This window comes from Sardina pilchardus, chromosome 16 (genome assembly GCF_963854185.1).
Source record: "Sardina pilchardus chromosome 16, fSarPil1.1, whole genome shotgun sequence".
NCBI classification, from domain to species: domain Eukaryota; kingdom Metazoa; phylum Chordata; class Actinopteri; order Clupeiformes; family Clupeidae; genus Sardina; species Sardina pilchardus.
Window position 1 is genome coordinate 26,077,737 of NC_085009.1, and position 22,692 is coordinate 26,100,428.

The window sequence follows — 22,692 nt, forward strand, 5'->3', positions numbered from 1 at the left end:
GAGAGACAGTGTCCTGCGAGTAAAAAGGGAAAGTGAGAGCTCGTGTCCAGCCGAGTCCAGTTAGCACAAGAGCCAGCGCTGTGCTGGAACAGGAGAGAGAGAGAGAGGCACCTGATGAAGCGGTGTCACCTTTCCCTTTCAGCCGCCAGGCCCCGCCCAACCGCCCACGCACGCACGCCCACCCGGCCCATTGTTCTTCCCACAATGCACTGCTTTAGGGAAGGACTGTCCTGTTCCCAAGCTGCACACTCATCTTATTTCCCTACTGCACCAGCACACTCCAACTCAACACACACACACACACACACACACACACACACACACACACACACACAACTACAATTAAACCTAAAGCTGTGCAGTTAAATCTACTGACACACACCCAGGTACACACGTACACACACACACACACACACACACACACACACACACACACACCCAAGCGCACACACACCTAAGCCCAAATGCGCGCACACACACACACACCTTTTTGTCAGTTTCGTCACTGGCAGTAAAGACTGATCATACACACCAGTTGCCTGCCAGCTTTTTTTTTTTTTTGCATTGTCTGAGAGGTCAAACTTCAACCGACTTCAAACAGCCAACGCGGAAGATAACGTTGAGGTGTCAAGGCTGCCGCACTTAATCCATCATCCAGTGTGTCCTCCTGTCCTGTCCTGTCCTGCGGAGGCTCCTCGAGACGTCCGCTACGTCCTGCTCCTCACGGAGCTCACCGGACACCCGCGCGGGTCCGTTCTCCTCACGGACGACCCACCAAGCGCCGACGACCACACATGACTGTTACCGCGGCGGCAATGGTGACCTTTGACCCAGAGTCTGTGAGGCGTGACTCCCTGAGTTCACCGAGTGTGTTTGAGTGCTTGAGTGTGTGAGTGTGTGAGTGTGTGTGTGTGTGTGTGTGTGTGTGTGTGTGGCCTAAAGCACCTGACCAGACGCCTGACGGCTCTCGTTGAGACAGACGCTGACCGGATCAGGAGCGGACTCGGCCCAGAGTTCACTATAATCAAACTTGAGTTAAAGTTTCTAACTAATACACATAAACAAACAAACAAACAAACAAACCATCTAAGCTGGTAGTTCTCAGCGAACAAACATGGATGCTGGACTAAGGGTTAGCCTACCATTTAAATCCAACAACATTGCTCCAGGAACTATCAAATGCATGTGACACATCAATGTGACAGGAACTATCAAATGCATGTGACACTCTCACGTCAAACAGCTATGCTGCATAGATGACATATTGACTACATGTGTGAGTGTGACACTGTGTTCATAGTTCAAATAGCACAGCATATCTGTGTGTGTGTGTGTGTGTGTGTGTGTGTGTGTGTGGACACAGTGGTTAGGAAGTGTGCAATTGACACCATGCGATGGGTCCCAGGGCCTCACAGACTACAGAACCTTTCAATCTGATCTTAGAGGGTTGAAATTTTCAAAACCCAACGCAAATACTTTGAAATGAAAATGAATCGGATTTCAGCATTATGCTAGGGAAAAAAAAATATAAAAAAACTTTTTTTTTTTTTGTCGCCAAGTTAAGTTCAGGTCAATGTTATTTTCTGTGCCCCTGGAAATGCCTTAGGAACATGTGGTTGTTTGAAAGCGTCGATAGCAGTACCAGGCCAGAGTAGAACCAACATTGGGTCGGATGTGGCTCTGCCTGGGCCCAGATGTGTTCCACAGTTCTTCTGTTCTGATCCAAACTGAGCAACTGCCTTACCTAAGCAGGGACTCCATGAGCAAAAACAGAAGCAGGAAGTGGATCATATGCAACATTTCGCGCCTATTTATCTGCCAGTGCTATACTATACTAGGCCACTTATGACCACATCACATGTGTGATGTGCATCTGTGTGCAGTGAGTGAGAAAGTGTCAACATTACAGTGGCTGTTGAGTCAAACTCATTCCCCAACTTTATGAGAGTAACTTTTAACCACCAGGTTAGACGGGGAAGCATGATGCTGCCTTGCAACTGCATACGCTACCCTGCCAGTGAGATGTGAAGGCATATTTTGCCGCGGGCAATCACTGTTGAAATTGCAACACTTCATTATGCACATACATGCATATCACTTCCGAACTCCTTTGCTTCCTTCAGCTCAAGGCCAAGCCCATATCGCAAGACACATTCCTAGCCGTGACTAAAGAGAAGCACCTCTGGAGTGGTGTGTGTGTGTGTGTTTACAGGGGCACTACACAGCACGGTTTAAGACAGAAGAGGCCCATGGTGGTCAGGTCAACCACAGGTCAAGCGGAAAGCTAAGAGAGAAGGAGACGCTTCCATCTGGGACCACCTACACGGCAAGGTTATAGCCGCCGCCCAGACGCCTGTACAGGGAGACATCGTCCCACAGGAAGCTCCTAGTGACCCATTAGACTTCACTTAACATTCCCGTGACTCACTTTTACCGTAGAGCTCAGCTGTCTCCCGTGCAGGACTCACCAAGTTCCACACGCAGCACGGACAGCAATGACTAAAATGGAAAATAAACCCTTTTTTTATAATCTTCTTTGTGTACTGCATTCTGAAGTTGCTCAGCAAAGACCTCGAAGTTCAAACAAGTGCGGGCGAGCCGATGAGGGTCATTTTACAATGGCCATATGGTAGGCTACGCGAATCGCAGTCAAGTTGACAGTCAGATTACCGTCCGTGGATGTCTATGAGGTAGCTTCACAACAGGTCGCACACTATTAGGCTACAACAAAAAGTTCAGGTTACTAAAATAACCACTAATGACTTCGACTGTAGCCTACGCCAAGTCTCAATGCGGATGTTCCCATTGTGGCGCGGATTAAACTGCATTTACCGATAAGGCCTACACCGCAGCTACCTGAGTATGACACACCCTGTGACTGTGAGCACCTGCACTGTTTGAAAAGTGTAACGATCTCAGTTCTCCCACAACTCCGGGGCCTCGAGCAGGGGGCGGGCGGTCGGTCGGACTTGTTCCGAGCCCAACTGTTGCATCCACCGAGCTAGTAACTAGGTCAACTTCGTGCACTCTTCCATACGTGGTTTTGCAACGCAACCCGTGTGTCCGAAACAAATCACATAAGAAAAGTTACATCTGACAGTCGCATTTTCGACATTGCGCACAGAAACAAAACAGTAAGGTTATTACAAACCCCCCAAACCGGCTAACGTTGCAACACCAAACGTCACATTACAGCAAATAACGCCACACGTTCAACGTGATAACATACGCAAAGCAACCAGACACAGAAAAACTCTCGTCCGTCGGCATCATAACTTTCTAAATTCAACTCCGCTCATCATAACACAATTCGACTTGTAAAATAAAGCTTTTCAACCACTTACCAGCTGTTTACTGTTTTAAAGAAGAGGACGTTGACATGTAGGCAAGTTGCTGATCTGACCGCCTCGATACTCCGTCTTCACCTTTGTGCGAATGGGGGGAATCGCTGTTGATAGTAAAAAGCGCGCACGCTCCAATAATCCCAGGAAAGTTTGTTTGTTCCACTTGTTGGCGATGTTCTTATTGATGTGTGTCGGTGGCAGTAGCCGCCATGTTTGTGTTGTGTTAGCACGGGCTCTTGGGTTTCTCGGAGTACACTGCTAGAGGTGGAATGGAACCGCCCAGATCTACGGGCTCTCATGACTAGACTTTATCCGGATTTTTGTTAGAAAGGTTTCTTCCGCCCCCTATCTTGTGAGAGGTGTTAATGACTTCGAGAGCCGTGGAACAACAGGTGGTTTCTGGTTTCCATCGACACGGCGCTCGTTATGATATTTGGCTCGTTATATCTCGAAGCCCACACACCCAATAGTAGACCCACTCAACGCGAATCAAAACGTTTAACAGCAAAGTTTAGTTTTATTCGAATTTATTAATTTTATTTCAAACGGGGAAGTTGAAAAGTTAATGAAAAAGGCCGAGTTAGTCATTCAAGTTAAGTCATAATTGTAAAGGCAGACAGCAACTACATTTTAACAAATTGAGACAAGCACTTATTTACACACACAGGACAGATGTTCTCTCACTCACACACACACACACACACACACACACACACACACACACACACACACACACACACACACACACACACACACACACACACACACACACACACAGATGCTATTTAACACAAATGTTTAATAATTAAACTGAACGGAGAACCCACATCTCCTACTACTCCTACAGCTACAGCTGGTCGACTGGCGAGAAGGTGAGTAGGTTTGGCAGGTGCATTTCTCCTTGGCGAGGAGGAGAGGGGCTCTCGAGCTGATCCAGGTCCAAGGAGAACACCTGTCGGGAGCCTTCCCAGTCCCCAGTCGCCTGCCCCTTGTGGCCGCGGTGAGGAGTGCCCTGGGCGGCAGTGGGGGAGAAGCAGAGGAGGTCTTGGTCCTTGGCGCCGACGAAAGAGCTCTTCTCCAGGATGGACTGGAGCCGCAGTCGTGCCGACAGCAAAGACGACACTTTGTCTCCCTCCAGAGGGGATGCGACTTGGGGCAACACGAGGTCCTCCTCCTCTTCCTCCGGTCCGTCCTCTACCTCTTCCTCTTCTTGTGAGGGGTCCTGGCTGTTGTTGCTTAGGAGACTGTCGCCGTTGCCAAGGAGACTGTCGCCGCTGGACAACTCCGGGATGGTCTCGTTGGCTATGCTGAAGTCGAAACCCTCGTTGGCACTACGACTGCACAAAGACTCCACGTGGGAGGAGGAGTCGAATGACATTAGGAATGGAACGGCTGCCCTCTGCTGGCCCAGAGTGGGATTGCGAGGCACAGAGGCCACTGTGGCAGCGTGCGATAAGCCACCGCTGGGAGTGTGGAGAGGGATAGTGGTTGATACGGGGGCGTCGGCGGCACTCAGGGACGACGCGTCAGGGTTCACGCTGCTTCTGCTGGCCTCCGAGTAGGGTGTGAAGAGGCCGGTGAAGCTGTCAGGGAACTTTCCGGAAGGACGCACCTTCTGGGTCACGCCATCCTCCACTGCCTTCCTCCAGGATGTCCTGACGTCTGCAACTGCCATAAAACAATAAAATGCAGAAACAACATATGAGAATATTGACTCAGACGCACCTGTCTGAAAGCTCATTCTGTGCAACCAAACACCAACACAACAGCAGGCCACACATTAAACACCAGCGGGAGATTATCGGCACTTTTTGGCATTATGTGGTACGTACGCCACCGTCGGATCACTAGCGGTTACATTACATTAGATCATGTGATTATTTATTTATTATCACCTCCGCCAAGGAGGTTATGTTTTCATCGGGGTTTGTTTGTTTGTTTGTTTGTTTGTGTGTGTTTGTTAGCAAGATAACTCAAAAACACATGGATGGATTTCGATGAAATTTTCAGGAAAGGTCTAAAATGATCCAAGGAAGAAACAATAATATTTTGGGAGTGATTCGGATCACTGTCTGGATCCAGGATAGATAGATAGATACTTTATTGATCCCCAACGGGAAATTCAAGAGGCACTTGGCAGAGGTCTGCACAATGCGGCTAATACACAGGAAATTACTGTACTCAGGAACACTGCCTAGCAACAGTCAATGCTCAAAAAGTTGCCTTGAGTCCAGTCTAATAAGGAGGCTACACCGGGCACATAACTGAAGCGTTGTATTTGCGGAGCGTCTGCTACAACGATCAGCTCCCACTGTAATCATGGGAACTGGCTACGGCAGACGTAACAGCAGCACATACAGAAGGGAAAAAATGAGAGCAGTCTTCTAAAACTATTTCTACACTCTGTAAACGAAGCGGTTCAGTCGCAGACCCAGAGTAGACCGGGCCTAGGACCCGTGTAAGAGCCAGAGCAATGGCCACTGGTGAGGGCAGTTGTGGCCAGTGGTGAGGGCAGTTGTGGCCAGTGGTCGGGGCAGTTGTGGCCAGGGGTGGGGGCAGTTGTGGCCAGGGGTGGGGGCAGGAGCTAGCCAGCAGTGAGGGCTGTAGCTAGCCAGGGGTGGGGGCAGTTGTGGCCCAGGGGTGGGGGCATTAGTGACCCAGGGGTGGGGGCAGTAGCTAGCCAGGGGTGGGGGCAGACGTACTCAGGCTCTCTGGTGTGCGGGGTAGCTGTCTGCGGGCGGAGAGGGGCTCAATCATGTTGCTCAGAAGATGCTCCAGCCCCATGCCTCCCTCACTGCCATCTTGTGGGGTAGTGGTCACCGCCTGAGCAAACTAGAGGAACGAACACACACACACACACACACACACACCACACACACACCACACACACACCACACACACACCACACACACACCACACGTTAATGTAGCACTGATTTGTATCACTGCCTGTGCACACATGTATCACTAATTTCTATTATTTAATTTCATTTCATTTTATTGTATATATTTTTATTTTAATGTTAGATATAAGTGTGCAAGTGTGTGGTCTTACCTGCTCAGCCAAATTATCAAACTCCAGATCCAATATTTCTGCTTTTTTCTTCACTGCAGACTTTTTGGTCTGTGCATTGGCAGGTTTGGTCTTGTCCTACAACAAAATGGAGACCATGCGTTAATATGTTTTTGTCTATACAACAGACTTTGTCTATACAGAAGACTAACTTCTAGGTTAACTTTTACATTTTTGTTCAGTGATACCACCAGTGATACCAGTTTGACAGTATAAACATGGATATGATTTAATGGACATAAACATAAACAAAGTGTCTGCTCCGTATCTGTCCGTGACGATTTCACTCAGTTCGCCCCGGTCATCAGAGAGCACGGATGCTGTAGGGAGAGCCAGTGGTGGGCAGCGCACGACTCAGCACTACCCAGGTATCTGCCTCCCATTCACACCTGCTTTAGGTGATTAACTGAGCATGCCCAGGTGTCCACCATTAACACCTCAATCACAGGTGGACAGGGAACGAACATTGTGAGTGCTGGTCTAGGGATTTCATGGGATTTGAACCGGCAACCTTGGCATCAGTTGTCTGTTACTCTACCTGTTGAGCCATCGCATACCTGTAGCCCATGGTGAACTGGACAACTCAGTTGAACCAGCTGTGACAGTAAAAGTTTGATACTTAAGGTCAGTTTAAGTAAAAATGTGTTTGTTGGAGGGCACAATTATTTCAATTAAATATAATAATTATATTCTAAACTCTGTTTGCTGTTCATTTTCATCTATTCCTAGCCAAACTTATTTTGTGTATTATTTTTTATTGAAAACAAGGTTTTTAAATGACTCCAAATCCTCTAGATACGCAGCTGGTAACAGTGAAACACTTGGGATGCTCGAACATCATGCTAGAACTTTCAAACATTCCAGAACGTTGGAGAACACTGGAGCAGAGACGGTTTATAAAGCGAGACGATTCATAAGAGGCTAAATTCAGGGTTCGCAACTGCCACTCACTCCCCTTTAGGAGGCAAACGGGAGGTCTGGTGTCAATGTATTTCTATAGGAGAAATAAACATTATCTCGGATTATGACCATTCCCTTAGCCCTACATTTAGCAATGCAAGTAACAAACCCATATTCTACAAGGCACACGTCTTTCTAACATTCCCACATTGAAATTGTATTTTCCAGTGAGATAAATACATAGAAAAATAACTTTGTTAGCGATCTGTCTCTGTCTCCGCTAATAGCGCAGGCCGCCTGTTCTCAACGGCACACTGCTTCTGCTGCTTCTACACCGTTCTACACTGATTAGTTTGTCACCGATCACGCCCCTTTAGGAGGCGGAAGTGGTGACATTTCATTCCATTGAAAAAACCCTTTATGATTCATCTTAGCAACTATACAATCTTTGACTGGAGCTTCACTCAGCTGTGATACCTTCAGTATTGACACCAGAGGGGTTTTTCGGGGAGGGTGTTCAGGAGCTGGCTGCACCGGTGTGGCTGCTCTTGGCGACTCCACAACGCAAGGAATCATGGGAGTTTCCACAGGAACGGAATCCAACTCCTCATCAAAACTCTGCTCAGCTGAAGACGGAAGGCTGCGGAATCTTTGAAGTTCAGACAGATACATGTTATGAAATCTATTCCTCTTCAATCACGTGTTGGAAAATGACAACAAATATCCATAAGACACACACATATAAACACACACAAACACAGGACACACACACACACACACACACACACCTGTCATGGTCTTCTGCTTGGTCCACCACCATCTCCTCCACTAGATTCTGGCGACTCTGTGGAATCTCCATCTCTGGTTCTGGGAAACATAAACAGCTCATGAAATATCTGCCAATTACCCCCATGTACACACACACCTCTACACATACGCCTGTTTGTGTGTGTGTGTGTGTGTGTGTGTGTGAAGAGGAGGGCAGTGTGACACTCACCTGTGGAAGGGGGATGGAGTCGGAAGAGGGCACTCGATCTGACCTGGTCCTCAGGCGTCGGCTCAAAGGACAGCGCCGTCATGGCAGGGAGAATGTCTACACCCTGGGGGAGAGACGACAGGAACCGTGGGTTAGCAGCATCCTTTAAACGTTCAACCGCTGGTTATGTTCATAACTTTTACGTTCTCTGGCTGTGTCTGAAACATCAGTGTGCACGCTGGGCAGTGTGCATTTTCCGGAAGTTACGTCAGAATAGACTGTCCGAAAGTCAAGCGCTCTCACTAGTTGGGTACTTTGTTTGGCGTGATTTCCAAGCGTGCATCGATGCATCTTTTTTGCCCTCAGATATCCCATAATCCATTGCGCAGCTCAGGTCAAGCTAATCACGTCATGCAAATAGTCAACACACACCCCTCCCCGAGTCAGGTGACGCCAACTAGTTAGTGCTGTCCAAATGTAGGTAGGGACGCATACTGAGGACCAAGCTAACTAATACGCTACTGGGAACTACTCAGCGTGCACGCTTGACTTCTGGACATAGCCGCTATCAGTCGAACTACTCAGCGTTAGCTAATGGGAATACACTCCTTGATCGCGTAGTCGCCACTGTAGGTTAGCAACATCATTTAACCATATAATGTGGGCAGATAATGCATCAATACACATTGGAACAGAAGACAATATACATTATTGTGGTAGTGTAGTGGTTAAGGAGCTGGGCTAGCGTGTGCAGTGGCCTGAATGTTGTCTATCTTTGTGCCCTTAAGCACTGAACCCTGTATTGCTCCGAGGACAGTGTGGTCCATTTGCAATATACTTCACATGTTCGGACCAAAAGTGTGTGCACTAAATGTAATGTAATGTACATGACACAGTATGGTGCTGTGTCCACCAAACGCGTTTTTTGCGCCGACGGCGACAATTTTCAATATAAAGTCTATGTAGCCCAGCGTTCATAATGCTGAGCGCCCTTGGCGGAAAAAAGCTCTCGGCGCTGATGTTTTTTACCGCAGCGCTCAGAGCGCTCAAAGTTGAAATCTGTTCAACTTTTAGAACAGCGCCAGGCTCGTCAATGTCACTTCTCGTTATAAACCGTCTCTGGTTTTGGTAACTTAGCAACAATAAACACTTCTCAAAGCGCAGAGAAAAGCGTTTTTTAACGCTCTCAGTGTAAAAAACGCGGTTGGTGGACACAGCACCTATCACATCACTGCATGATCTGCATGATGCCGCTGTTGAGCGGGCAGCTCCCTGCTCCAGGTTAGTGTGTGCTTCACCAATTCACGGAGACGGAATTTCCCTCAGGGGATCAAAAGAGTATATATACTTATAGTTATACTGATCTTAGTATGCCCCTGAATGCCATAAGGCATATCGTGTGTGTATGTTGTAACCCTTTTTCTAACTCATTTGAACTCGATTTTGTAATGCATTCACATGTTTTTTTTACTCAGTCGTCACAGCTCTGGGTTCAGAGGTCGGGGGTGAGAGGTCACAGGTGGGGGCACTCACTGGGTCGGCGCTGACGACGGAGGACAGGACGCTGTTCTTCAGCAGCTCTGTCCACTTCCTGTCCCAGCTGGCCTCCGCATCTTTTACGGCGCTCTTGGTCTGAGGGATGTCCTCGGTGCACATCCTGGACCTGGGAATACACACACACACACACACACACACACACACACACACATTTTATATACTTTATTTGATTCCACTTTACAAGTCAAGTTACATAAGGAATCAAATTTCTTGAATAATCCAGTAGATTAAAGCAGTTCAACAATCCACCATGAGTCCACAGGTTCAAGGGTATAAGAAACATCGTCTCTTCCAAATAAACATGCTTCCTATAACTGCTGATATGGAACAGTATTTTACAAGCTGCTTAGCCTTAGTCTTATATAGTCCCCCAATACAAAGCCCACGGACCACCAACCTATGTACATGACCTAGGCTACCAAACACTAACACAATGAGCTGGCATTTGTAACCTAGGTTCTCAATGACCGAAATCAAAGGCTGGTATTTAAGTGTTTTTGCACAGTATGAGTCCTCCATAAATAGGTCAAAAGCACATGACACTTCAAATATTTTAACTGTTTTAGCACTCTGAGAAATGATGATAATGTCCGGTGTGTTTGCAATTCCAGAGAAGGTGTTTGCAGGGGAATAAAACCATTCAGAGTGGACAGTGGTGTGTTTGTAGATCTGCTCTTCCTCTATGTGTGGGATCTGAGCAGCTATGAGGTCCACAAGTCTGTCATGTCTGGCAATATACAGTCCTTTAAGGGAGCTACAGCTGTTCATAATGTGGGCTACTGACTCCAGATGTTGGGGGGGGTCATGCAGCATACAGAGGGGTGAATGGTTGGAGGGAAACCATAGTGAGAGGTTGTATTTTGTGGGGAGAACCTGAAGGCGGGCTTTTACACAAAAGGTGAGGATGTCTTCTCCAATGGTGGCATTACTGTAGATGGTGTGTGAAACGGAGTGGTCTGCACAGGGCAGTTTTGCCAACTTTCCCTGGAGTTTTAAATTGGACCAGTACTCCATGTTTTTGGCTCTCTGATTCTCCAGGAGAGTCTGCCTTGCTGTTCTTGGTTGGAGCAGTTGGGTGGTGTTGTTGTGATGCAGAGTTGCCTCTACAGTGACTGATGGGTCCTCCACCACTGCATCAGAGACCTCTACAGGGTGTGGGTGGGAGGTCCACTTCAGTTTTGTTCCTGTTCTCCTGCAGAGGTCATTTAGATCTGGCCAGTCTGATGACACACCAAACCCCTGTGCATGTACATCCAGTTTTCCATTTGCCTTTTGTTTAAATCCCAGGAAGTTGTCCTCTCCATGTGATGCAGGTGGCACTTTCCGTTTTTTAAAGTCTAGCAGTAGGGAGGCTCTGGCCATTTGTCTCACACGGGTGTCGTCACTGTTTAACATGGTGGTTAGATGGGATTGTCTGGTAGCTGTATAGGTCCACATGCAGTTGGGAACCCCCAAGCCCCCATCCTGCCGCCTCTGAAAGATGAAACATCTTGTGGAGTGTGTGTTAAGAGAGAGCCATTTCCTCACCACCTGTACAGTTTTACTGTCCATTTCATGAAGGACCTTCTGTGGAATGTGGACATTTGAAAATAGATGTTGAATTTTGGAGAATGCTATGTCCCTTACTGCTTGCAGCTTAAAGACAACTGGGAGAGGTGATGTATCAATGAGCTCCAGGTTACTCATGTACTGTTGTGCCATGTCTGTCACTTGCTGACTCCATTCACCAGCGATGTTGAACTTGTGACCAAGATAGCTAGGTCTCATGTCTAGCATACACTCTGATCGGCTGGCCTGAGATGGTAAGCGAGGGGGGCTGATCGGCTTTGGATTTATACCACCGGTTGCCTCCACTCCTCCTCTCGTAGAAAACTGCACATTTACTGTGCTTTACTTTCAGGCCAGACCATGTCAGAAAGCTGTCAGTGCATGCTAGCATGTTCTTAATCACACTCTCTTCTCTGGATGCAATCATGACATCATCAGCGTACCCCTGGACTGGGTTTGGTGACAGAACTTGGGGTGGGGCATGCACACAGAGCCATTTCAGCCACTGGTTGATGGCAAGAATAAAATTGACAGCACTCCATGGGCAGCCTGTTTTAATTCCTACTTCCAGGGGGATTGTTCTGGTGAGGTCTTTCCCACAGATTACTTGAATGTATGAGTCCCTGTATACATCTTTTATTAAATCCAAATAGATTTTGGGGAGTTGTATGTCCTCCAATGCCTGTATCATTACATTATGAGGTAATGTGCCAAAGGCATCTCTGAAGTCTAGAAAGACAATGTGAAGTTTAGCAGACTCATGTTTGAAGTCATCAATGGCAGTCTTTAAGCAAAACACATGTTCATTCATGCCCTGCCGCTCAATGTAGGCTTTCTGATTACATGACAGAATTCCAGTGTCAACCAGCCATGGCAATATTCTGGAGAGTAAGCACTTCATCAGAACTTTGTAAATAGTTGGAAGCAAAGAGATATCTCTCCATGTTGAAGGATCCTCTGGTATATTGTCTTTTTTAGGTATTCTGTGGATGAGCGCGCCCTTCCATGATGTAGGGACTTTACCATTAAGCAGACAGGTATTGAAAATGCTTTTGAGTATGTGGCAAGACGTCTGACTGGTGGCTTTCAGAGTCTCATAGGTTACACCATCTGAACCACTTGCTTTATTATTGGGTAGATTTTTAATGACTTTTCCAATTTCGTCCGCTGTAAATTCCCATGTACACAGTGTAGACTCTGGGACTGATAAGTCTATGTTGTTCCACGGGGGTAGTGGAAGTGCGTCTGTTTTTGTTTCGGAATGACATTTATTTTGATAGTAGTTATAGACTTGTTCAGTATTACCGGAGTTCGGCGGAGGATTGGGGAAGAAGCTGTCGTTTAGGATAATGTCAATTGCCTTCGTTCTACGATGCTGCCATAGATAGGTTAGTTTGTTTCTGCCTACCTTTTGAGGTTTTCGTTGGTGTTTTCTCGTGACAGCGGCCATAGCCGGCTGAATCACCTCGCGCAGGTAGCGTAGTTGTTTTTCAATCCAGACGGCCAGGGTTGCAGCCAGGTGTGGTTGGGACAACGCGATTTCATCCAGTGGCAGTGTCTTCAATATCCGAACAACATACTTTAGTAATGGTATTCCAAGATGTATTCCGTCAGCGCGTTTTGTTGTGAATACTCCATTTCTGAAGAAGACTCCATTGAGGATTGTGAACAGCTTGGACCATTTCCTGAAATCTCCGGTGATTATGAAGTTTTGTTTTTCTTGTAGCCGTTTTGTATCGAGTGTTTTCCTAAATTGTCTTTCATGATATTGAAAACCTGTCCATTCATTCTCGGTGAGCAGTTTTTCCAATTGCGTAAAGTCTGCTGATACAGTGTAGCAGGCTGGCGGCAGATGTTGCGGGGTAGTATCCGAGACTTGCCATCGCTGTTTGTAAATTTTACCGCTTTGTATTGCCTGTTTGAAGGCTGCCTTGATGGTTGTTACTAGACACATAATAAACAGTGCTCTGCGTAAAATCATATCGGATAATTCTCTACATTAACGGCGGCAGTTACGACGGGTGCGTTGGGCCTAGTGCGGCGTCTTCCCGGTCAGAGGGCAGACTGACTGCGCGCGCACACACACACACACACACACACAAGTTATTGGGTGCCTCTCATTAGGGCTTCTATACAAACTTCCCTTCCTTCCTCGATCCTCGTCCTCACTGATCTAGATAAAAAATGATGGGGCGGCAACAATGGGATAGTCTATCCAGTGTTAGTTATCGATCAGTGGGAACGCCCCAAATGCACAGACAACCACATCCAAATACCAGAGTGCTCTCACCTGAGCCTATTCAGGTCTTCCTGAGCTTGGGCTATCCGATTCGCATGTTGCCGCAGGGCTTCTCCATCCACCTGCGTCGTGGGGCCATCTGAGTGAGCCTCAGCACGCAGCTCCGCCGTGGGGCCCAGAACTCGGCAACGCTCCTCATTCAGAGTGGCCAGGGCCTCCTTGAGCAGGTCCAGCAGGTGGAGCAGCGAGGGCTGAGTCGAGTCACACCGGCTCCCCCTGCTGGTCTGGAGACACATATGAGGGACATTAGGGCTGATTCATGCACGTCCATGGTTTTATGGACATAAACATGGTGTCTGTAAACATGGATATGGTTTTATAAACATAAACATGGTGTGTGTCTGTATATGGTTTTATGGACATAAACATGGTGTCTGAAATGATTGATATGGTTTTATGCACATAAACATAAACATAAACAAAGTGTCTGCTCCGTATCTGTCCGTGACGATTTCACTCAGTTCGCCCCGGTCATCAGAGAGCACGGATGCTGTAGGGAGAGCCAGTGGTGGGCAGCGCATGACTCAGCACTGCCCAGGTATCTGCCTCCCATTCACACCTGCTTTACAGGTGATTAACTGAGCATGCCCAGGTGTCCACCATTAATACCTCAGTCATCACATTCAGAAACTCATTGAGAGTGCTGGTCTAGGGATTTCATGGGATTCGAACCTGTGACCTTGGCAGCAGTAGTCTGTTACTCTATCTGTTGAGCCATCACATACCTGTAGACAGTACTGGACTGGTCAACCAGCTGTGTGACCATTTATAAAACCTTGTTTCTAGGAGGACACAATTATTTCAATTAAATATAATAAATATATTCTAAACTCCGTTTGCTGTTCATTTTTGTCTATTCCTAGCCTAACTTATTTAGTGTAGTTATGAACAAGATTTTTAAGTGACCCCAAATCTACTAGATATGCTTGTGTCTCGTCTCACCTGGTCGGCCATCTTGTCCACCCTCTCCTGGAGCCCTGCGGGGACTCTCAGCTTCACGTCGGCTCCGTCCAGCGTGTATTGGTCCACGTCGCCACGCAGCACACGGTCCATGATGCACTGCTTCTCCCGCAGGCTGGACAACACCTTCTCCACTTCCTGCCATAGAGAGCGCACCTGAGGGGACACACACACACACACACACACACACACACACACACACACACACACACACACACACACACACACACACACACACACACACACACACACACACACACACACACACACACACACACACACACACACACACACACACACACACACACACACACACACACACACACACACACACACACACACACACACACACACACACACACACACGCAAGGTTGGGCCAATCAGAGACTGAAGCAGAGTCTGCAGACAAATCAGAAATGGAAGCAGAGTATGCTGACCAATCAGAAAAGGAAGCAGGGAGGTCTTTTCTGAACAGTTGCTTTTGGCCTTAAGATCCTTCTGTTTGTCCTTTAAAAGGTTTATCTGAAGGTTTCACTATTATAATAAAGACAACTTTCATTCATTTTCTCACATCACTTGTGGAAATCTAAACATAATATAACAACAATTATCTGTATTTGCTGTAAAATCATCTGTTTCATAATGAAATACCACTACTCATATCGTCTCAGTATCATAGAGCCCTGAGAAGCGCTGTGCACTAGAGGGCGCTAGACCACTGTGTAAGCAATAGTTTCAAATAAAAACAAAAACAAAACAAACACTTTACTGATGCAAACACGTTCATCTCCTTAATCACTTGACACCAGCGCAAGAAAACATACACTTGTTAGGAGCAGTGCTCAGTAACCTCCTGCCGTTCTCTAGGATATGGGAGAGTGTAGGTGGGAGGGTGGTAGTAAGTAAGTAGTAAGCTAGCTAAGTAAGGTAAACAAACAAATGAAAAACAAATCATAGAAAACACTAGTACATCAATAAAGGCACTGCAAAAAAGTAAATCCTGCAACGAGATCTGCTCGGTCCGGGACCACAAAAGAATGTCTACAAACCTTCAAAACCTTCTCCTGCACCAGACTTCCATCTTGCTCAGCAGAGGCTTCCTGGCTTCTACAGGCAAGACATTGGGTGAAAAACACAACACAGTTCTTCAGACAAAAAAAAAAAAAAAAACAGGCTAAATGGTATCCATTCAAAATAACTGTTGTGCAAACTGGTGTTAAATATTTTCCAGGAAAAATGGGTAGGCTATTCCAAACTTACTCCAGTAATTCCTCATACTTGGCATTCTCCGCCATGAGGGCTCGTACAGATTTCTCCCAGGACCTTCACAAAGGAACGAAAGCCCAAATCAGTGTCACACACACACACAGTAAAGCAGAACAAAGCTCACAGGCAAATTCATGTGGTGCTTATTAACGTTTCCTGATCGTGACTTGATGCGAAATCATCAAATCATGTTCAAATCATGTGAATGGGTGAACTCAAATGAATGTGGGGCATGAATTTGCAAAACCCTTTGATTACTCTCTGTGGTTTGACCAGAGGTGAGGCATATCCTAACCAACACCTCTCTCGCTCATGCCATATTTAAATAAGATTTTACACATTTCCACATCAACTAAACTGCTGGATAATTGATAATTGCCCTTTTGTTGACCAAGATGTACAACTTTGAATTGGTGAGACCAGTTTTGTGCGTCAGGAGACCTGAGTAGCTGAATAGTCTCTATAGTGGCATTTCTCTCACTAGCAAATCTAGGCCAAGTGGCGGTTTCAGTGCCAAAGGGGGTGACCGGCTTTCCCCATGTCAGATGAGTCAAACATTTCCTAAAAAACTATTTTATCTGATAACTCCTGAGCCATGAACTTTGTAAAATATTTTGAGTGCTCCCAGGAGTATAAATGTACTCCAGTTGATTATTTTGGTCATGCCATTCTGATGAGTCTTTCTGGTCTGTCGTAGAGGCCAGGAGATGACCCTTCATGGAAGCCTCCTGTCCTGGATGCTTAGGAAATGATTTGTGGTAAAAAAAAAAGAACACTGTGCCCTTTGGCTTCAATCTTCAAAGTCACTTGGCACCAAGACAATAACCTGTCAGTCATAAACTGACTAAAAGCAATCACGCGATCCTACACGATCAACTGTGTCAAATAGTGCAACATCAAGCGTTCTGGGTGCGCACTGCCAATGTTGGTAATTTCTTTTTCCATATAAGTCAGGGTGGCATTAGAGTGAGTTTGACGCCATAAAAGAACTGCATCGTGTTCCTTTAACACTGTTTCTGTACTTGAGTGGCTCATCTGATGAGGTTGAAAGAGATGAACAGGCTGGACAAAACTTCCCTTTCGGCAGAATTTAAATCTAAGCTTGTTCTGTTGGCAAACCTTTCCATTCAATTTAGCTTATTTTAAGTAGTATTTCCACAAAACAAGAAACTTTCACTTCCAAGATTTTCACTCAACAAAAAAAATTTAAATAAAAACAAATTGTGCAAAAATGTCTACAAATGTATAAGCATCAATTATTTATTTAAATTCTAGAATTCTTTGCATTGAAGATTTGTTTTACTTTGTATTACTATTGAAGCAAGCAAGTAAAAAGCAGATATACACCAATTCCACATGGAAATATATTGGTATCAATGTAAGCAAATTATAAACTGCTAAAACATAATTTCCTGATATTCAGGACTTTTGATAAAAAAAATGATGAGATTCCCTTCACTTTCCATGCCTCGAATAACGGTCCAAAATTGATGATCCATGGGAACCCTGTTGATAACGTGTGTGTGTGTATGTGCTTGTGTGTGTTGGGAGGGGGGTCATGACAGACAGTTGAGGCGGTGGCATGAATCATGACTCAGACAGAGTGACTTCTAATAGGGAGGGAAAGTAATCTCATCGCCATCTAGTGGTTGCGTTCCTAGAGGCTAGCGGGAGGGGATGGGATTTTCTTTTAGAAAAAATATATCTCGGCCCATGATGGGAACTTAGTTAAATGCCCTCAATATGCTATGCATTTAGGTCAGCTCTATTGCTTCTAGTGGTCATACTTTATTTTTCAGGATCAGTTTAATTGTTTTGAGTTTGTTTGTAACATGGTGATAACGAACTACAGTACTAGCTACAGTAGCATTTCACGTCACCAGTTTGGGCGCTTCATCTCCAACTGATCAAAACGGCAATTTGCTGAACTGGCTTTACATATTTTTGTAATAACAGAGAGCGATGTAAACCGGGTGGTAATTACCTTTATGTTGGTATAACTTGTGTTGTGCTCCTACTCACACAAGAGCTGGCAGTAAGTGTGATTGTCTACTAACTAACCAACTAGCTAACAGGCTAATAAACAAACCATGCTAGGCGAGTAACGTCGTGGAAGGGTGTCACGTCACTTGAAGTTGTAGTCCATTTATGAAATGAAACGAGCAATTACGCTTTTTTTTATTAAGGCGAAATAGGGTCTGCTATTTTCACAGTTAATAGATTATTACAGTATGAAGACTGAAAAATATTTTTGGTGGATAAGATCGCTGGTATAGCTGCATAGTATTTTTTTGAAAAGTCGGTCTATGGGACTTAACATTGGAGCTGCTCTTCGATAGGAACGCAACCACTTGGGGTGCTGGTTTTCACTTTCCCTCCCTATGGGAGAATAGGAGGCAGGTCTCACTTGGTCCTGAGCTGGTGTTCCCAGTTGAGGCGGTCCCGGGCCACGATGGCCGCAGTGTGCCGTGTCCTCGCCACCTGGAGCCGCTTCTGCGCCATCTCCAAACTGCTCGCTGGCATCCCAACAGCTGCCGGGACCCACGAGCCGTCTGGTCACACACACAGGCACACACACAGGCACACACACACACAGGCACACACACAGACACACACACAGACACACACACAGGCACACACACAGGCACACACACAGGCACACACACAGACACACACACAGGCACACACACAGGCACACACACAGGCACACACACAGGCACACACACAGGCACACACACAGGCACACACACAGGCACACACACAGACACACACACAGACACACACACAGACACACACACAGACACACACAGACACACACAGAGACACACACACAGAGACACACACACAGAGACACACACACACACAGCTGAGTTATTATAACCCAGGTAATAACCACTGGTTTACTTGGGACAGATGGTGACCGGTATTGGACCTTGCCCTTGGCAGGCACGTAAGCATGACGTGGTCCAGCGGCTGTAGCTGGACTGATGCCATGGCTGCCAACTGCCGTGTGCCGTCAGCGTCACACACATCACCAGCCTGGCAGCAGAGTTCAAAGTTCAAGCAGATCTACTGGGGCAAAATCTGGGACCAATCAAATACGAGTATACAGTCAAAACACAATTAATGGCTGGTCCCAAATTAACACAGGGCCCTTACTAGCCGTGGCTACAGGTCTGGTATTCATGGGAGAGTTTTGCAGATACAAAACCTCCTGAGCAAACCTGAGCTGGTTCTGATGCTGCTTACATCGTACACACAAAAGACGGCACTGTTTAAAACAAGCCTTTTCCACCAATGAAAGGCTGGGAGTGTTAACATGTTTCAACTTTTGTCAATATGGACGTGATATATAGGGGCATCTAAAAAAATGTTGTGTTTTTTCTGTAATTTATTTCAAAAAGCGAAACCTTCATATTATCCAGATTCATAACACATGAAGTGAAACATTTCAAGCCTTTGTATGTTTTAATCTTGATTATTTTAAAAACCTAGATGATTACGGTTTACAACTCATGTAAATCAAAAATCCAAAATATTAGAATAAAGATCTCATAATACAGAAATGTCAACCTGAGAAGACACCTAATCCACTAATTAAGTCAAAACACCGGCAATGGTTTCCTGAGCCTTTAATCTCTCAGTCAGAGCGGGGCTATGGGCGAAGAACACTTCAGGGTTAGTGAAGAGGGCCCATCAGAGACTGTATTTCCTGAGGAAACTGAAACAGGCCTCACTTCATACCAACATCCTCACATCATTCTACAGGGGAGCAGTGGAGAGTGTATTGACCTATGCAGTCTCCACCTGGTTCTCCAGCTGCAGTGTGGCAGATAAGAAGGCCCTGCAGAGAGTTGTGAGGTCAGCGGAAAAGGTCATAGGAGTCTCGCTTCCCTCTGTCCAGGACCTCTTTCTGAGCCGCTGCAGAAATAGAGCTCTGAACATTGCAAAGGACCTTACACACCCTCTCAATGTCTTTCTTAAACTGCTTCCCTCCCAGAGGCGCTACCGGAGCATAACATGCACCACCACTAGGCTACTGAACAGCTTTTTGCCCCAAGCTGTCCGGCTGCTAAATATGGCTATGAAATGAGCAATTAGAATTAGGATATTTACATTTAGGGAAGTAATTGTATTTTTATACTTATTTTATACTATTTATATATATATTTTTAAGTGCAACTCAATACTAAGGTGGATATGTATGTGTGTGTAATGTGTATGAATGATGTATGGATCTTGGAGAAACGCTTTTTCGTTGTGTTTTTACCTTGGTAATGAACAGAATGACAATAAATCTAAATCTGAATCTGAATCTGAAAACACACGTTGCCGGCTTTTGTGTGCACGATCGGAACTAGCGGACTCGTTATTCAATTTTGCACCAGTACATTGTTAGATTGATTGTGTTTGTGTGTGTGTGTGTGTGTGTGTGTGTGTGTGTGTGTGTGTGTGCAGTATCCGAGTACCTGTGCGGAAGCTCCTCATCTGCTCCAGCATGACGTGTTTGGTGAGCCCCAGCATGATGTTGATGAACTTGGGCCCGCTGGGCGACAGCAGGTGGGAGGCCAGCACTTTAGGGAAGGAGCCGCCCGTCTCACTCTGCCCGGATACAAGGACACACACAAGCTCGTGATTGGTCTGACTGTTTGTTTGGGTTATTTTCTTCTGCAGATTTGAGGTTGTCTCTGTACAGTGTACACTACTCACACAAAGTCAGGGATATTCGGCTCTCAGCTGAAATGTCGGGATGAACCTAAAATCCACTATAACCTTTACAGGTGAACTTAATGCGTGACTTTCTCTAAACTTTTGAATGTTTATTTCCCACAGTTCTATATTTCAGCACTTTCTGAACTGACACATTAAACTTCACCCGAAAGCCAGATATAATCCCTAACTTTTTGTGAATAGTGCACATAATCTGCATGTCATTGGATGACAGCCAATTAAACAATTCCCAGGTATAGACCTGCTTAGTTCAATTAGAGGAGCACCGAAAAGCAGCATACAGAAGTCAGTCACCATACCGAAATCTCCTGAAGTCGAGCCAGGGTAAGTTTTCTGAACTCAGCATCCTGCTTACGGTCCACCACTGGATAGCAATGTCTGTGGAACAGATTGGGATGTGGCAGGATGTTAGTGTAGTGCAGTGTAGTGTGGTGGTGATGGTGATATTACTAACGCTACTCTGAGGAGTACTGGGTAAACCCAGGGTGCCTCTCATTTAGTCTTTTATACATCCTCCCTTCCCTTCTCTGTCCTCCTCACTGATTTACATAAAGTATGATGGGGCGGCAACATGGGATAGTCTAACCAGCGTTAGTTATAGATCAGTGGCAACGAGCCTGGAGGATCGAGCATCGAGGATCAAGGAGAGAGTTTGAGAGCCACCCCCAGTCCAATATCTCTCCCGCTACCTGTCCACGTCTGCTGGAATCAGTGACAAACTGGCTTATCCACCAGGTGCACCCAGATCATTGATCCAAGTGTACAGAGTTATTTGAACTATGCCCATTGATCATGCTTCTTGTACAGTAGAAATAAAGCACAGACTCCCCAGACTATTGTTCAATCTCAAAAGGTTGAGCTTAGTCTGGTGAGAGCCAGGCTACAGAATGCTATGAATACTGGGTGATCTTGCGGTGCTCGTGATTTCAGCTCCCATCCGGTTTAGCATCTCACCTGAATTCCTCGTGTGTACGTGCTGGATTCAGTTTCTCCAGGAGGAAGTGAATGACGCTGTAAAAAGCATCCTTATTGGGTTTGTCAAACATAGTCCTGGCAAGGAACACAAAGTGAAATGCATTTAAATTAGGAAATATTCCAAATGCTGTGAATGACAGATGGTTAAACTTGCAGACAGATACTGCAAAATGCAAGAGTAATCACTAACGTTGCTTTAAACCTAGTCTGCTAGTCGTGCCGAATCAATGTTTACGATATCCTAACTCCTCTCACACAGACCTGAACGTAGACAAACGTTTGATCGCAACCTAGCTGTTGTGCTCACCTACTGATATGAATAACCTTCTTTGTTACACTAACTTGAAGTTAGCTAATACGTGTTAGCAACTTCAGCAGTGAATGCAAATTTACATTAGACGATGTTAACGTTAAACAACTTAGTTGACAACCAAGCGAGACAACTGACTGTAAGAACCAAAGATGCTTTATCGGACACACAGAGAAACCATGTAAATGACATGTCGTTGAATTAGGTAGCTGGTTTGGTACCTACTCCTCCCTGATATCTATAAAATCAGCTGACGACAGAAGGGCCAAGTTAACTTTAGCGACATTAGCAAATATTACCGTTAGCCAAACTGTCAACATGTAAAAACTTACTCTCCGATGACGGCATGGCGTTTATTTACATCAGCTTTAAATCCAAGACTTAAAAGAAATCCCCATAAATATTGACCACTTTCCTTCTGATTTAAGGCCATTCTTCAAAAAAGTTGGCCAGATTTGTGGTACCACAGCCCATTGATGTGACGTGAACACGGAAACCGCCAAAATATTTGAGGCATTGCTCCGGAAGCTAATGTTGTCCTCTTCCGGTCCAATTCATACATTTTAGAAGGAGCAAACATTGCAAGATAAACAGCAGATACATTTGATATCTGAAATCTGATAAAAACACTTTTATATTTTTACTGTTTATGGCAGGGGTGTCAAACTCATATTAGGCAGTGGGATGGATTTGTTGGAATGAGACCTCGTCCTCGTTGGGGCCACTGAATCCGGACTTAGTTGGCTGACGACT

At 45.8% G+C, this 22,692-nt stretch overlaps 2 protein-coding genes and 2 non-coding genes across 4 annotated transcripts in view; all 4 read right to left on the minus strand.

Moving 5' to 3' along the window:
* The window catches only part of dennd4c (DENN/MADD domain containing 4C), an 86,455-nt gene extending 82,838 nt beyond the window's left edge, over positions 1–3,617 (minus strand). The window contains exon 1 of the mRNA XM_062515936.1: positions 3,345–3,617. The gene's annotated coding sequence lies outside the window, so the exon portion shown is untranslated. The remainder of the gene's footprint in view (positions 1–3,344) is intronic.
* A 243-nt stretch (positions 3,618–3,860) lies between these two features.
* On the minus strand, positions 3,861–22,430 carry haus6 (HAUS augmin-like complex, subunit 6). The gene is made up of 16 exons (XM_062516588.1): positions 22,272–22,430; positions 21,609–21,704; positions 20,954–21,032; positions 20,393–20,525; positions 18,331–18,475; positions 15,918–15,980; positions 15,707–15,764; positions 14,639–14,812; positions 13,688–13,920; positions 9,826–9,955; positions 8,314–8,416; positions 8,105–8,183; positions 7,794–7,965; positions 6,399–6,494; positions 6,047–6,176; positions 3,861–5,012 (listed from the first exon to the last, which is right to left on the minus strand). The coding sequence occupies exons 1-16, from the start codon at positions 22,370–22,372 to the stop codon at positions 4,192–4,194; spliced, it is 2,613 nt and encodes an 870-aa protein (XP_062372572.1). The 5' UTR covers positions 22,373–22,430; the 3' UTR covers positions 3,861–4,191.
* LOC134060735 (small Cajal body-specific RNA 8) lies at positions 6,668–6,798 on the minus strand. Its single transcript, XR_009935338.1, has one exon. It is a non-coding gene; the product is annotated as a small Cajal body-specific RNA 8 (non-coding RNA).
* LOC134060736 (small Cajal body-specific RNA 8) lies at positions 14,118–14,248 on the minus strand. Its single transcript, XR_009935339.1, has one exon. It is a non-coding gene; the product is annotated as a small Cajal body-specific RNA 8 (non-coding RNA).
* Positions 22,431–22,692: the final 262 nt, after the last annotated feature.

Excerpts from the sequence above, each read along its gene's own strand:
- haus6 (XM_062516588.1), bottom strand. The coding sequence starts at position 22,372 with ATGGCCTTAAATCAGAAGGAAAGTGGTCAATATTTATGGGGATTTCTT. Across the intron at positions 20,526-20,953 it reads CTCGACTTCAGGAGATTTCG|AGTGAGACGGGCGGCTCCTT; the intron begins GTATGGTGACTG and ends GTATCCGGGCAG. Across the intron at positions 8,184-8,313 it reads ACTCCATCCCCCTTCCACAG|AACCAGAGATGGAGATTCCA; the intron begins GTGAGTGTCACA and ends TATGTTTCCCAG.